Raw genomic sequence first — 15806 nt, forward strand, 5'->3', positions numbered from 1 at the left:
TCATGGTCAAAGAAGCCTCGACTGAATCACTTTCGCCTTTGATGTAAAATTTTGATATATTGGGACGAACAAAGACCGCCACCTGCCCAGCACCCAGGTAGTTGTCAAATATTGGTATTGAGAGAAAGCTCTCTTCGCACAGCGATCTCTCCACGTCCCTGGTGGGCTGGCCCACAAATAAGCTGGCTGTGACATAATGCGCTAGTCCCTTTCAAGAGCGCTGGCTGCTGAAACCGCCCTGAGACTCTCTGCCAACGCCCCACCACCAGTTCCAAGCTCACAACCAGAACGACTTCTATTCCAGGCATTCATCGCCACGACTTACGACCACGTTACCTGCCAATCTGTCATCAATATTGAAAGCTTCTTCCTCTCCACGTACACCTACTAAGTCCTAAATCTTCAGCCATCCGTGATTGAACGAAAGCCTTCTCCTATACCACGAAATTAAGATGTCCAGAGCACCTCCCCCAGGCGGTTCTGGCAGAATGCCTTATGCCGGCGGTTTACCTGGGCAGAACCCTCGAATGCCTTCCAACCAGGGAGGCCGACCTCCGCCAGGCGGCCAATATGGCGCAGATTCATTTCAGGGCTATGGAGCTCCTCAAGGATATGGCGACCCTCGCATGAGCCAAGGGGCTGGTCCTCGATCGCCTGGAGTGCCGAGATACTCAGAGAAGGGGTCAGCCGGGCAGCCTGCCCCTCGACCAGTTCAGCTGAGAGTTGAGAAAGTCACTGACAAAATGTTACAATCTCGACTCATCTACAGCAATATGTAAGTCGAACAACCCCAGCCGATACGGCTCCAGCCGCTAACGGTTGCGCTCCAGATGCGCTGTTGCGCCAGAGGACTTCCCACCCAACCGCGACGGTTCCGATTTGTACATTCTTGTGCGAGGTGGTCAGCCAGAGGGAGAATTTGTTGTCACAGCACGACCAGTTCCCGGGTTTCCTCCAGGAGGCATCAGTCTGTCTGATCCCCAACGGTCCTGGTGCAACATTACTATTCGAGACACATTCGTGGGAGAGGTGTTTGATCCGTTTGCCCAGGGTGGTAGAGCATACCTGGGTTCCATCGATTTGGAAATAGGCTTCGCGTCTGCCACCAAGAGGACGCCGGTACCGTACGATGAGGATGAACTCGCGGCGCAATTTGCCGACAACTTTGCAAACCAAGTTCTGGCTCCCGGACAGCGCATTGTGATGGATGTTCGCAATATTCCACTGCTTATTATTGTCAAGACGGTCGGACTCAGTGACCTTGCCATGTCCTCAGATGACACTGGCAAGCAGGTTTTCCGGGATGGGCAAGCAAGAGGCATCCTCACCAGCCAGACGAGAGTCTTGTTCCACCGGGATCACAAGGGAGATTTTCACCTCAAGCCGTCTATGAGCAAGCCCAACGCCAATGCGATTTTGGCCCCTGACTTCAAATTTGAAGACATGGGTATCGGTGGTCTAGGTGACGAGTTCTCTACCATTTTCCGTCGCGCTTTCGCCTCCCGTGTGTTCCCTCCCGGACTTGTGGCAAGGATGGGCATTCCGCACGTCAAGGGAATGTTGCTTTACGGACCCCCCGGTACTGGCAAGACTCTTATTGCCCGTCAAATCGGAAAAATGCTCAACGCACGGCCTCCAAAGGTCATCAACGGTCCAGAAGTTTTGAACAAATACGTGGGTCAGTCTGAAGAGAATGTTCGTAAACTATTCGCAGACGCCGAGAAGGAATACAAGGACAGAGGCGACGAGAGTAGTCTTCATATCATCATTTTCGATGAACTCGACGCCGTCTGCAAACAACGTGGCTCTGGAACTGGAGGAGGTACCGGAGTGGGAGACAGCGTTGTGAACCAGCTGCTCTCCAAGCTTGATGGTGTCGACCAACTCAACAACATTCTTCTAATAGGAATGACCAATCGAAAGGACATGATTGATGATGCTCTCATGCGACCTGGCCGTTTGGAAGTTCACATTGAAATCTCTCTCCCTGACGAACAAGGTCGAAACGACATCTTCAAGATCCACACTGCCAAAATGAGGGAAAATGACATCCTCGACCCGGACGTCGACCTAGAAGAGCTCGCGGGCATGACAAAGAACTACTCGGGTGCCGAAATCAATGGTGTTGTGAAAGCCGCTGCCTCGTTTGCCTTTTCGCGCCACACTGAAGTTGGTCAAATGGCTGCCGTTAAACAGGACGTTGCTGGCATGAAGGTCAACCGCGCCGATTTCATGCTGGCGCTAACAGAAGTGAAGCCAGCGTATGGTGTGTCCGAGGCGGAGCTCGAGGATGCTGTCAGCATGGGCATTATCCCCTTCAGCCAGTACATTACGTCGACAATGGACGAGATGATGCGCGTGGTGGGCATGATCAAGAACGACCCCAACAAGTTCAGCACCTCTGTGCTCTTCCACGGCCCCAAGGGCTCAGGAAAGACTGCTCTCGCAGCCCAACTTGCTATGCAATCAGACTTTCCTTTTGTCAAGTTAGTTACGCCAATGGATCTTGTCGGGTATAGAGATGACTTTGCCAAGAAGGACTATGTTCACAAGGCATTTACGGATGCTTACAAGTCGCCTGCTTCTATTCTCATCCTCGATGACTTTGAGCGTCTTATTGGGTGGAATCCCATTGGAGCTCGTTACTCCAACGTTATGCTAGAAGCTCTTACCACACTCATTGTTTCCAAGCCTCCCAGAGTACGTATTGACCCTCACCTCCGTCTTTGTTTCTCACTTGCTAACCCATATTTCAGAATCACCGTCTTCTCGTTTTCGTCACCACATCCAAGGCATCGGTCCTCAAAATGCTCGAGATCGATACGGACTTCGCAAAGAAGGTGGCCGTCCCTGCAGTCTCCGACGTGCACGAGCTGGCTACAATCTTACAGGAGTCAAGTATCTTCAACTCTGGTGATATTAACCAGGTTATTAATACGGTACAGCAACGCACAGGCTCAGACAAGATTGGTATCGGTATCAAGGCGATCCAGGATTGCATCTTTGAGTCCAAGGCGGCTGAGACAGAGGGCAGTGTGTTGGAGGCATTCTCGGATCTGTTGTTGGAGAGGATTCAAGAGATGAGTTTTGAATAGATTCTGTGGGATACAAAATGATAGACGGTAGATATGAGGGTTAGAACGCAATGTGGACTTATTGCCGTTTGGTATGTAATGTAATGAGAATTGTGTGTACATTGGTCCTACAGTGAGTGTGAAAGTCGACTTGAGGCGATGTCAGCAGCTGAATATGTCTGGTACCTCCTACCCGAGATGTCGGACGCTCTTTCAAATGTGCCCTCGGTCCTCGTGCTGAGCCCTCTCACGACGGGTTTCGTCCTCTTAAAGGCTGCTGCTGTTGATTTCCTCTCCAATTGCAGCTTCAGGGCCACAGTTCGACACTTCTCACTGCTGAGCATTTGAATTGTGCATTCAAGCAAATCCTTTGTGGTTATTCTCACATTGTCTCATCGGTCAATTAATTTCAGTTCAAATCCCGAGGCAATTGAACCCCGCAAGAAGCAAGGCACCCCTGCGTCCTGCGTGCAATACAACCCACACCACAATGCTGCTGCACATGCAGGCAAGGTAAACTTTGGGCGCTCAAGCCGATTGTCGGCCTCTGACTCAAAGTAGTGTTTAGATCTGAGATGAACGAGTCGATTTAGTGGGCGGGCTTGGTATGGAGAGGATGAAATATTTGGAAGAGAAGGCAGTCTGCAATTCAAGCTTGGTCAATTAGTCGCAAGCGGCACGTCTTATATGAGCGGTCAGTCGCCCACTGTTACAATTGAGCATAAGAAGCCGAGTCTGGCGGCCGGAGCCGTTGTTGGTATTTGTGCACATGTTTGCAGCCCTTTAGCCGGAATCAGACTAGACATGGACAACATTGAACCCAAAGATCGCCCGGCAACAGCGACTGTGTCCTTGGCTGGCAAATTTTTTGTGTGGCTCAGAGTATTTTGCCCGTGGAAATTCAATTCCAACTAACAGGAACTAAGTAAGAATCTTTGTCAATACGCACTGTGTTATTGTCTTCTGTTCGTATTTTGCAGCCATAACTCAAATTTTGCACTGTGGCGCTGATGACGTGCGTCATTGCGGCGGCAAGGAAACTTTTTTTCCCTCCTGTACTCCGTCATTCGGAGGCCAACGATTGGTATGTGCATGTGTTTGGCTCCCCACCCCCACCAAGCCATGCATTTAGTCCAATTCTTGAGTCCTATTAGTTACTTCTTGTGCCTTTTTGGTCGACACCGATCTTTTACTTCTTCCTCCAGTTTTGATCCCAGAGTACCTTTTTGACGCTTCAATTGCCGTCCAACCTCGACAGTTTTCCTCCCTTTGCATACACGATACATACATCACAGAGACAACATGTGCGGCGACGGTTCTACCAACGGCACTCCTGTCCCGACAGTCCACAAGCCTCACCATGCTTCTGCTCCGTACCAGTCCGTCGGTGACTTTTTGTCAAATACCGACAAGTTTCAGATTATTGAGAGTACTTTGAGAGAGGGCGAGCAGTTTGCCAATGCGTTCTTTGATACCGGTATGTGTGTCTGTTTCCGTTGGGATCGACACCCTGGAGTTGCTGCTGACGACATTGTAAACAGAGACCAAGATCAAGATGTACGATGAAATACAAGTTTCGCACTCGAGTAATATCTAATTCTGCTGCAGTGCGACCGCTCTCTCAGACTTTGGCGTCGAGTACATTGAGCTTACCTCCCCCGCTGCCTCCGAGCAGTCCCGCAAGGATTGCGAGGCCATCTGCAAGCTTGGTCTCAAGGCCAAGATTTTGACCCGTGCGTGTCCCTCTCCACTGAAAGAATGGTTAGAAAGCGGAGCTGACTGAATATTGTAGACGTCCGGTGTACCGTAAGCGAACCTGGATATTTTACCGCGCCACACGACGTTTACTAATATTTCCGCAGATGGAGGATGCCAAGCTTGCTGTCGAGACTGGTGTTGACGGTGTAGATGTTGTTATTGGCACTTCTAGCTTCCTCCGTGAGCACTCCCACGGCAAGGATATGGCTTACATTACCAAGACTGCCATTGAGGTCATCAACTATATCAAGAGGTACTGCTGCTCATCTGACCAATACGAGCTCTGTGGCTAATGTTTAACAGCCAAGGACGCGAGGTCCGATTTTCGTCTGAGGACTCCTTCCGATCCGACCTTGTCGATCTTTTGTCTCTTTACAAGGCTGTTGATGCTGTTGGTGTGCACCGTGTTGGTGTTGCTGACACTGTTGGATGTGCTACGCCTCGACAGGTTTATGATCTTGTTAGAACTTTGAGAGGTGTCGTCTCTTGCGATATTGAGACCCATTTCCACAACGATACTGGCTGTGCCATTGCCAACGCACACGCCGCTCTGGAAGCTGGTGCCACCCGTGAGTATTTCTACTGCGAGAAGATTACGACCGAAGCTTGTACTAATTCATTATCAAGACATTGATACCTCCGTTTTGGGCATCGGTGAGCGTAATGGTATTACTGTGAGTACATATCCGGTAAGATTGAACGGGACCATTCACTAACAAGATATAGCCTCTTGGTGGCCTCCTCGCCCGCATGATTGTTGGCAGCCACGACTACGTCACCTCCCGATACAAGCTGCACAAGCTCAAGGAGATTGAGGACATGGTTGCCGAGGCCGTTGAGATCAATGTTCCCTTCAACAACCCCATTACCGGATTCTGCGCCTTCACCCACAAGGCTGGTATTCACGCCAAGGCTATTCTCAACATGCCCAGCACCTACGAGATTATCAACCCTGCCGATTTCGGTATGAGCCGATACGTCCACTTTGCCTCTCGATTGACTGGATGGAACGCCATCAAGAGCCGTGTTGAGCAGCTCGGCTTGTCCATGACCGACGAGCAGGTCAAGGAAGTGTAAGTTTGGGATGCTACATTTTGTGGTTTGAATGCATGCTGACATGATGAAAATAGTACCCAGAAGATTAAGCAAATGGCTGATATTCGACCTCTTGCCATTGACGACACAGACTCGATTATCCGATCGTTCCACCTTGAGCTTCAGCAGCAATAGTTGCGTGGGGGCTGTGTTTTGGATAGACATGGAGGATATGTAAAAGTCCATTTTTGAGTATGTGGCCGGCAAAATAAAGGAGTTGTTTGATTTTGTGATAGTTGAGCAATACAATCACGAATGGTGATACTGTTACGAGAATGAGTGCTGTTGGTTCTTGGTGATTCTGTCGTTGGAGCTGTTGTGAAACTGTTATGACAATGGGTGGGTTGCAGTTTCTCGGTGATTGCTGAGTTTGCTCTACCTTCTTCATATTTCATCCCTTTGAGCATGGTGCGAATACTGGCCGTGTGGTATCCTTCATCTGGTAGGTAATGTAAACTTGGACAGCAATTGTATCGATATCAACTGCCCCTGTGGTCATTTGACTATTACTAACACCGCATTTTCACATCTCACAACGCTCTATACGACGTGATGGAGCTTTTACGACATACAGCGCACATCCTAATATAATACCGCAGTGCTCCGTAGACATAACCAAAAGTTTCCGAATTTGGCATCCAAATCTAAAGCTTGGGTCACATCTCCCTGCACGAAATGACGAGATCAAGCAAAGTACCCTGGACGCGTGACCAGAAGGATTGTGACGATAGTCCCGGTACGTGCCGCGCCGGACATCCATAGCACCCGTGCATCTACTCCGGCACCCGCGAGCCTATTCCAGACGGAGCAAAAGGTGCAAAAGACCATTATAGTGGATTTTGCAATTTCTGCAGCGACGCAACTCTATTCGTGGGAGGGAACGAGCTCGTCATTTTTCGTTTATTTTGTCTTTGTGTTTGTCTCTGGCCGGTTGTGAGATGTTTTTTGAGCTATCACTCTTCTTTCGCTTGTTAACCTCTCTCCACTGTGATTTTCTTTTTCGCCTGTTCTTTTCTTGGTTGGGCTCCCCTTCTTCAACGCTTTGCTGACGTTTACTATTCGCCATTTGGCCAGGGCGGTGTTTTTCCTGACTCGGTATTGGGGCCCCGGAGAAAAAGAAAATCTGGCCCCTGTGTGCGTGCACTTCTTAATCTGGTCTGGCTGCAGAGATCCCTCGCTGCTACTAAATCTAGAAGTATGTACAGCAAGATGCGAAAATATTGATTCAGTGACAGCTGAGTTGGTACATGCGAGTCTTGGGTACACATGGCTAGCGTGGCCGTGTGACAGCCAAGCATTTGGCATCGAGAGGCGTTTGCCAGCGCCAGCGTGTTTGGGAATGAAGTTTCTTTGCATCCGGACGCTTGGGATCATGGTGGGCTATTCCTGGTTCTTTGGGAAGGGAGTCACTGAGACGTCAGTGGCGATGAGGATGGGGTGATTGGGGGCAGAGTTCCTTCATCGGAGGTGCTTGCTTTTTGGAACAGGTCTTGGTGTTGAGGGGCGGCCGTTGGTGTGCCCCGGCCGACGGGTGGCCCACGACCTGGATGAGAGCGATTCGGTTAGGAAAATGGGTGTATTTATTTTCTTGCCATCTTGGTTTGTTTGAGATTTGAATGATTTCTGCTTTTGGAGGATACAGAAACGCAGGGGACGTGGAGAGCATCGCGAGATGATATCCCTGGTTGCGCATCGACCGCCCCGGCAAGGGTCCCTTCTGAGCCTCATCCTTGACCACTACAGCAGATGTTGGTCTGATGGAGATGAGAGGACGCGGACACTGTAAGGCTGTGTTGGACAGGGTCAGCACTACATGGGTTGCCGCGAGTCCCAAGTTGGTCAAGCCATTCGGACGATGGACAGTACTTTTGGCGTGTCCGACTTGAGCACCCTCGTCGAACGCAAAAGGTTTGCTTTTTTCTTCGGGACAAGACGCGTTTAACTCATTCTTTGTCTTTGATGATGGGTCGGGATGTTGTGGTTGGCTGGGTGGATGGGCGTCGATGAAGCAGATAGGCGGCAGTGGGTGTAGGGGACTCTGTCAAGTTCAGCTGGGGTCTGATCTTTTTGGCCACAGTGCCAGCATGTCGAGCAGCCAGCCAGCGTCTAGAGAAAGTATTTTTGGGAGATGAGAGGCAAGATTTGGTTCGGATTGCGGGGCCATTTGTATCAAATGACAAAAGATTGCAGGCCCTATTTGCTTTGGTGATTACGTGGTGTTGGTCAACACGACAGTTGAATGCAAATGCGTCTGGCGCGCGGAAATGGTGATGTCGGTTGCATTGAGTGGCTGGGAGGTCGAAATTTGATCAATGACAATCCAATCCCTTTGGCGCGCTGTGAGGCAACATTTTGAACATGGGGGGTACTGGGGTGACTCGCGAGCAGGACCTGTAGAACCCTGGGGGTTGCGCCGCCTGGTTGGATGCTGCCAGTCGGGAGAAGCCTTGCGGTACTCCAATCTTGGCTGGGACCGGCCCTTGTCTGGTGGTGCCATGTCCCGATATCAATTGATCACTCAGTGACCAGACTTGACCTCACAGGCTGGCTGGGGATCAACTGATGGCACTCGTGTGCTGGGATCCACGCCTCGGAGGCGCCCCCCGAGAGGCACTAGACCTCGCTGAGCGTGACATGGACCTTGACCCCTGTAGGTCACCCGAATGGTTGGGAGCTCGAGCCCCAAGCCGCCAACTTTTTTGCAGAACCGGCGTGCCGTCTGTCCATTGTCCATTGAGCCGTCTAGTGGCTCTCACCAACCACGAAAATTGCGGGCAACCCCAAGTCAACTTGACCTCAAGGGGGACCCCCGGTCATCATGCAATGTCTGGCAAGGTGCTTTGTGCGTAGGGAGTCGTTCGGCCTCCGCTTAGAATGACTGTGAATGCAACGCCAGTACGCCGAGGATCCAGAGCCACACCCAGAATTGCTCAAGTGATGGGCGAACGGACCAGGCGAGTCGTTCCAGGATCCAGGATCTGCCCATGCTTGGCCACGGTCCGTTGTGCAGTGCAGCGCAGAGTTGTGTGCATCCAGGCTGCGGCTTGTGTTGGTGCTGGTGCAGCCGAGCCAGAGTAGGCCAGACTGGACCAGACCGGACATGGAAAAATGGTACTGTATTGACCTTGACTGTTCAAGTGGATGTACGGAGTATCCATGTACATGTCGGGACGAGACGAGGGAGCACCACCAGACCACCAATCCACCAGACCACACCCAATGCACCACCACCTCTCTCTTTATTGACGCCCACCCACTTTGAATCTGGCAGTTCCCCATCCAGCCAGCCCTTCACGAGGCTCAAAGAAAACTGACTGGCACTACACCACTTCGTCCCGCTTCTGACATTCCTCGCCTGTCATATTCTTGTGCCTCATTGTTGCGACAGTTTCTTGATGCGCCGTGCCTCGTGACGCCAGTCCTCTCATCTGTGTATATCAAACAACGCCGCTTTGGACCTCTTGTCAACCTCAACCGTCCATGACGCAATTCTGAGTCCGGGCAACGGGTCGCTTTATGGCTTGTCGAAGTCCAGGTATGTTGACTACACCTTTTTGAATTTTTGCGCCTCGCACAACCATGATCAATCGCGATTTTACTTGGGGAGTGGACGTACGACTCATATTGTGGCGATATACGAATAGAGTGCTGCCTGTTTTGACCTCGGCATGGCAAGATACCACTGCCGCGTTGAATCTTCTCCAAACTTGCAACAACCTCGTACTAATGCTTCCTCTTGCAAACGTCAACAGTCACGACAGTCACGAGCAGCACGAGCTCCCCGCCTGACGTAGCAAACGTTTGGCAATGGACGCCGCTGACCCTCTGGCCCTAACAAGGCCAACGAAACCGGCTCTGTCAGCCTCCACGAGCCTCCGACGGACTCGTTCGCGAGCACAAACGTCCCCAAAGCGCCTGCCTGGAAAGGATGGAACGACGAAACGAGTATCACCTCTGTTGCCGTCGTCTACTGCAAAAGGAGCCGCCTCGCCACAAAAACCTACTTCGACAAAATGGATAGCTAAAACACTTACGCGCGGTGCTTCGACCGCCTCGAAGCCGCTGGTTCCCCTTTCAGAACGCCGGTCTCATGACGAGAAGAAGCAGAGGGAGACTGAGTCCGACAAGTGGGATATTGCACCAGATGGCGGTTCTGCTGGTCGCGAGGGTCGTCAGTTTACGGTAGCTAATGTGGGGAACAATGGGAGGATATATTTGAGGTATGTTCGATGTGATATATCTCCTTTCCCGACGTTGTGGACGGCGAAACGAGACAAAGAAAGCGGGGGTAGTCCCGACAAGTGGTCTTACTTATTACCGTATTTGGGGGTAACCGTTCATGATCGGAATGCTAACTTGGCGATACTAGGCCTAGCGTTCGGCCAGCTCACCAACGGTACCCCCAGCCAAACTTTACTTTTCCCATCACGCCACCAAGCACCGCCGTGGTTGATAGTTGGAACCCAGCCAACAAAACAAAGCAAGAAGAAACCAAGAAAGGGGACGATAGCGAGAGTAACTTTCAAACAACGCAATGGACCCCAACAACGAGCGCGACACCACTTGCTGGTGAAAGGCACAACTTGAGCAACGCCGGAATTTCTGGTCGACGGCAACGACATAGGCGAGCCATGTCGGACAGCACAGTGCATGACACCAGTACTGTCAAGGAACAAGAAACTCATACGTTCAAGGTTTCCATTTCAAAGTTGGGCGAACGTGATGAGCATCGACCACGAACCATGGATGACTTGGACATCATGACTGGCACTCCGATGCTCGACGTCAACATTCCCTCATGGCGCCTTGGAACACCGCGCTTCAGCGTACGAGGTACTCCCATGATCCGCGGGTCGTCCTACGCACCTACCGAAGACGTACGCTCAAGTACCATGTCGGGATTTCCCTCATCCCGAATTCCCAATGTTCCTATACCGCCGCCTATCTCAACTAGAAAACCTAGTCCACTTGCAGTTCCTGGTCATCGCACACCCTTTGTTGCTCAACGCGGAGCCCCTGGTTTGCCGTCCCCCCGACTCCCACGACCGATGCGGTCAACATACATGTCAACACACCTGGTCATTGAACCGGCCATGTTTACCGATTTGACCTTCAAACCGGCTTGTGACGACAGGGCCATTGTTCGATATTCCCCTTCAGGGACAGTCACAGCCGCAACTCCACCTCGCCTTGTGGCTGAAATAACTTCACCCTGCTTCCTAGACTACGAACTCATTTCCGATTTCTTTCTTACTTTCAGGGCATTTCTTGAAGCAAAGGATCTTTTGCGGATGCTGATTGCCCGTTTGCGGTGGGCTTTGGACCGCAATGACGAGATTGGAATGATTGTCCGTGTTCGAACATTTGTTGCCCTTCGACACTGGATATTGAATTATTTCATGGACGACTTTCTTCTCGAATACGACCTTCGGATGACCTTTTGCAATCTATTGAACGATTTTGTGGACGAACTCTCCCAGGACATGTACTCTCGCAGGGTTCAACTGAAGATTCTAGCAGAGCTCAAGAAATGTTGGCGTCGGGTTTGTGCGCAGTATTGGGATGGTGATGAGTTTGATGATCTGCTCGGTCCAGAAGTGTCCATCACCCCTGGTGGTGTTGCTGGTAGTCGAGATCCAAGTCTTGATCCTGCCACTTTAGAGGCACAAGGAGGCGAGCAGGCGTTGCAACAGCACCAGCACACGTCTCCTAACCCTAATCTCGCATCGTTTCCCGGTGAGGTGCCCAAGTCGTTGCAAGTTGGTGACTTTGTGGTTTTGGATAATCGCCCGGGAACGCCCGAAGATCAAGTTGGAGGGCCATTTAACTTGGACCAAAGCCCCAACTCGCCACACAGCTTGGCGAGTATGGATATTGTGTCATGCTCATTCCCTGGCAAGTCTATGCGAGCCTTCAACCCGAACCCCAGTCACTCAATGGCCGCGCATCCTGTGCCTTCGACTTCGGTGGGCAACACTTTTGGCCCAGTAGCAACCACACCAAGGGCACTCGTGGGAAAGCGCGTTCGTCCAACCCAGACACACAAGCGCAACAATAGCTTGTCAGATTCTCTGCGGGAGCATAGCTCTGATAAAGCATCATCAACCGATCAAGAATTTTGCACAACCGCGGCTTCTGGTGGTAGTCTTGTTCGTGGAAATTTACTCCCTCCCGGCCACGCCTTTGTCGATGTCGAATCCAACAGCCGATACGGCCATGCTCACCGACAGACAACCATTTTCCAACCATATGGCCGTAACATGGCAAAGGAAAGAGCGTTAGGTGGTGCAATGTCTGGATATGGCATGCGTAAACTTTTGCGCAGCGTTCGCAAGGCCTTGAAAAATAGAGGGCAGGGTTTTCATTCTAGCCATGCTAATTTGACAGACATTCCGACCGTTGGACCCAGAGGCGCGACGACAAACCGACTCCCTGGAACTGCCATCGTGCCTCAACAACCTACAAGATACAACGGGTCGCGGCCACCTGTCAGGATTGACCTACTCGGGGCAGAGGTTGCTGAGGATTTCAAGAAGGCTATTCGAGAGGAAGAGGAGGCGGTGGCCGCGGCTGCTGATCGTGGACAGATTGGCATCGTGTCAATACACCCGCCAAATTCTGCACCATTATTGAAGACCTACCCCGACTATTCAGCAGCTCATATGGATTCCACTACACTCGATGCCTTGACGTCGAATCAGAGGCAGCGGCCAGTCAGTGACATGGCAATAACAGTTGGGAGCAAGTCTATTGTCATCGTGGATGATACGGTCCCCTTCGAGATGCCTTCTATTCATGGGACATACACGGGCGAGAATGCCTCCGTTGATACTTTCGCCGATTCCTTCCTCCGACGCGGCGCCGATCCGACACCTCCAAACACCCCTCCCGAGCAATCGTTGAGTGGTGGTACACCTCGGAGGTCATCGTATCTAATCAACCAGCATGTCATGAGACCACCGCCTCTTGAGGAAGATGTACTTCCTCCATTCATTCCAGACCTATCTACCTTGGAAGGCAGCCAGAGTGTCAGGGCTTCTGAGGACCAGACTCGCCCATCGTCGTCAGCTATCCGCCACAGTGGACGACACCCCCCGTTGAGTGGAGGTGCATTCCGCATGCACAGACGGGCTCGATCGTCTAAAACACACCAGTCTCTCAATTCTATATTACATCGCCGGGTTACTTCATATGGAAGTGCGACGATTCCACCCACGATCAGAAGCTTCGATGCCACTACAACTTCTGGCGATTTTGACAACGAGCGCCATTCTGAAGACCCCATACCCGCACCGCTTCGTGTGCTGAGACGACGACCAGGTGGAGATTTGAAAGCTGCCACCAATGTGGGCGACCTGGATAGATCCATACTCAGACGATCGCAATCTGTTGGCTCTCTCGCAACCTTTAGCGAGTCTATTCGCAGCTCAAATATGCTAAGTACTCGTCCTAACTCGGCCGGCGAATATGACCAACCCCATGGACAAGGACTACAAGGCCGAGGGGAGATCTTCTCACTTGGCCAGCTCGCAGAACGCCCTACAAAGCGGGATCTATCACTGTTCAGCACACATTCCTCTAAACCAATAATGCGACCGTCGTTTGAAGCTGAAGCCCAAAGACTGGCGCAAATCCCTGATGAAGAGGATGATGGCATCGAGTCAGCACTCCTAAAACTGGAAGGGAAATTCCAGAAGAGACCAATCAAGCTCTCCATCATTGGACAAAGCCCAGACGTCAGCAGAACGGACGTCACGGAAGGCAAGGAACAAGAGGTAGCGGCCAATGCGGAAGCTCAGGAGTTCAGCCCCTCTGGGGAGGAAATTGCGGAACAGGATATCAATGGTGTTGAGCCTTCGTCAATATATCAGCTCACCGATCAAACTGAGCCTCTTCAGATTGTTCCGGATGATCAGCGACCCCGTAACGTACAGCACTCAGTCCGAGCCCTTGGCTCGTTTCTTTCCGAAGGTTCGCGGGATTCATACTGCTCCATACCACTTTTAGAGAGGGAACTCGGCGACGAGAATAGCAAGTTGTCTCCCCGGGCTTGGACTGACAGATCTGTTCTACGGGGCTCCGATGACGAAGATTCGGTACTTGAAGTGGGCCAGAATGCACAAGGCGTTGATCCTGTGGATGCTACCCATTCGTCGTTTGATCTGGTCGAAAAGACGCACAGCATTGAGAGAATAAAGCCGGGGCAGACGGTACCGTCCATAGGATCCGGGATGGAAGACGAGTCCTTTTTGCGAGATGACAGCACAGACGACACCGATCTGTCTTCTGAGATTTCCGACGACGAGATGATGGGCAATTCAGCAGGCGAGGGACAAGATAATCATCCCTCAGACTACGGTCTTTCAGCTCATCCTCTGGCAGACGAGCCTACCACGAGACCTGGGACAGCTTCAGCGCAAATCACATTGGCACAGGCTTTAGCAATGGCCCCAGAGGGCTTTGTTGCTTCAGCCCATTCCAGCAATCATAAGAAGCCGTTACCCCCAACTCCTGAGCTGACACCAATCGTCGGTTGCACAGAGAGCTTGCGATCAATCGACGAGATGTCTCAAAGTCACAGCGCCGCCAAAATTGCAACTGTAACAAACACGAAATTTTCCGTCCATTTGCCCTTCATTCTGGCCTTTGACTCCGACACCTTGGCACAGCAGTTTACTTTGATAGAGAAAGACGCTCTAAATGAAATTGACTGGAAAGAACTGATTGAAATGAACTGGAAGAATTCTGCTAGCAGCAATTCTCGGTCATGGGTTGATTTCCTGCAAAACACAGATGCCCAAGGTGTGGAGGTTGTTATTGCTCGGTTCAACATCATGGTGAAATGGGCCATCTCAGAAATTGTTCTCACGCAGCACGTCGAGGAGAGAGCTCGATGCATTATCAAGCTGATTCACATTGCGGCCCATTGCCGACGATATCGCAATTTTGCCACTCTTGCTCAGCTCACGATTGCATTGTCGAGCAACGAAGTGGCTCGTTTGTACAAGACATGGGATCTTGTGCCAGGAGGTGATTTGAAAATTTTAAGTGACCTTGAGCTCCTGGTTACGCCTAGCAGGAATTTCCACAACATTCGAGAAGAGATGGAACTAGGCACAGATTCTGGGTGTATCCCCTTTGTGGGCATTTACACACACGACTTGCTTTACAACGCGCAGAAACCATCCGAAATTGCAAGCTCTCCAACAACCGCACCTCTGGTCAACTTTGAACGGTGTCGCATTGGAGCAGCCGTTGTGAAAACGCTTCTACGCCTCTTGGAAGCAAGTACACGGTACTCTTTTCAACCCATTGAGGGCGTGACGGAGCGCTGCCTTTGGATTGGCGCACTTAACGATGACGATATTCGAAAGCATTCCCAAAGCCTCGAGTAAATTTGTGTTTTCAATTTTGACTTGCAATATCTCCGCGCATAGCACGGCGACGAACGAGCTTCCAATCATGACACAGCATAGCGTCGCATTCATACCAATTTGCACCACGCCGAACAAACTGCCTGCCCTTGTGCATTCTACGCCAGCGTATAAGCTTTGAAACCCTTGCCATCATTTGTCGACTTTCTTCAATACCCTCATTTCATTCATGTACCATACGCATACGACCTATCACATACGATTGCTTCATACGCCCTTGATGGGCACACGATTCGCTTATATTGATATTCAACTGCCGAAGAGTCGGTCATACTCATACACAGAAGCCACGGCATTCTCGCGATCATTTCTTACATTGTTTTAGCTTAGTCACACGACGACACTTGTGTTTCTCTCTCTTTTTTGGCCATACAACGCTTGGAATGTTCGTTTTTGATCATACAGAAGCGAGGCGTTTTCTTTTTTTGCTATATACCTCTTTTGT

General features: G+C 51.0%; 4 protein-coding genes across 4 annotated transcripts; 3 read left to right on the forward strand and 1 right to left on the reverse strand.

Moving 5' to 3' along the window:
* Positions 1 to 452: 452 nt before the first annotated feature.
* Positions 453 to 3095, forward strand: VFPPC_01003 (vesicular-fusion protein SEC18; the record flags this gene model as incomplete). Its single annotated transcript, XM_018280912.1, has 3 exons — positions 453 to 775; positions 831 to 2700; positions 2757 to 3095. 3 exons carry the CDS (start codon positions 453 to 455, stop codon positions 3093 to 3095), a joined length of 2532 nt encoding a protein of 843 aa, XP_018149323.1.
* Positions 3096 to 4376: 1281 nt separating this feature from the next.
* On the forward strand, positions 4377 to 6062 carry VFPPC_01004 (homocitrate synthase, mitochondrial precursor; the record flags this gene model as incomplete). The annotated part of the gene is made up of 9 exons (XM_018280913.1): positions 4377 to 4551; positions 4616 to 4631; positions 4683 to 4807; positions 4867 to 4880; positions 4937 to 5085; positions 5136 to 5401; positions 5460 to 5506; positions 5559 to 5905; positions 5963 to 6062. 9 exons carry the CDS (start codon positions 4377 to 4379, stop codon positions 6060 to 6062), a joined length of 1239 nt encoding a protein of 412 aa, XP_018149324.1.
* A 765-nt stretch (positions 6063 to 6827) lies between these two features.
* On the reverse strand, positions 6828 to 7301 carry VFPPC_18768 (hypothetical protein; the record flags this gene model as incomplete). Its single annotated transcript, XM_022430333.1, has 1 exon — positions 6828 to 7301. The coding sequence occupies one exon, from the start codon at positions 7299 to 7301 to the stop codon at positions 6828 to 6830; it is 474 nt and encodes a 157-aa protein (XP_022285923.1).
* A 2433-nt stretch (positions 7302 to 9734) lies between these two features.
* Positions 9735 to 15322, forward strand: VFPPC_12958 (guanine nucleotide exchange factor; the record flags this gene model as incomplete). The annotated part of the gene is made up of 2 exons (XM_018290735.1): positions 9735 to 10147; positions 10297 to 15322. 2 exons carry the CDS (start codon positions 9735 to 9737, stop codon positions 15320 to 15322), a joined length of 5439 nt encoding a protein of 1812 aa, XP_018149325.1.
* Positions 15323 to 15806: the final 484 nt, after the last annotated feature.

This window comes from Pochonia chlamydosporia, chromosome 1 (assembly GCF_001653235.2).
Source record: "Pochonia chlamydosporia 170 chromosome 1, whole genome shotgun sequence".
Taxonomy (NCBI): domain Eukaryota; kingdom Fungi; phylum Ascomycota; class Sordariomycetes; order Hypocreales; family Clavicipitaceae; genus Pochonia; species Pochonia chlamydosporia.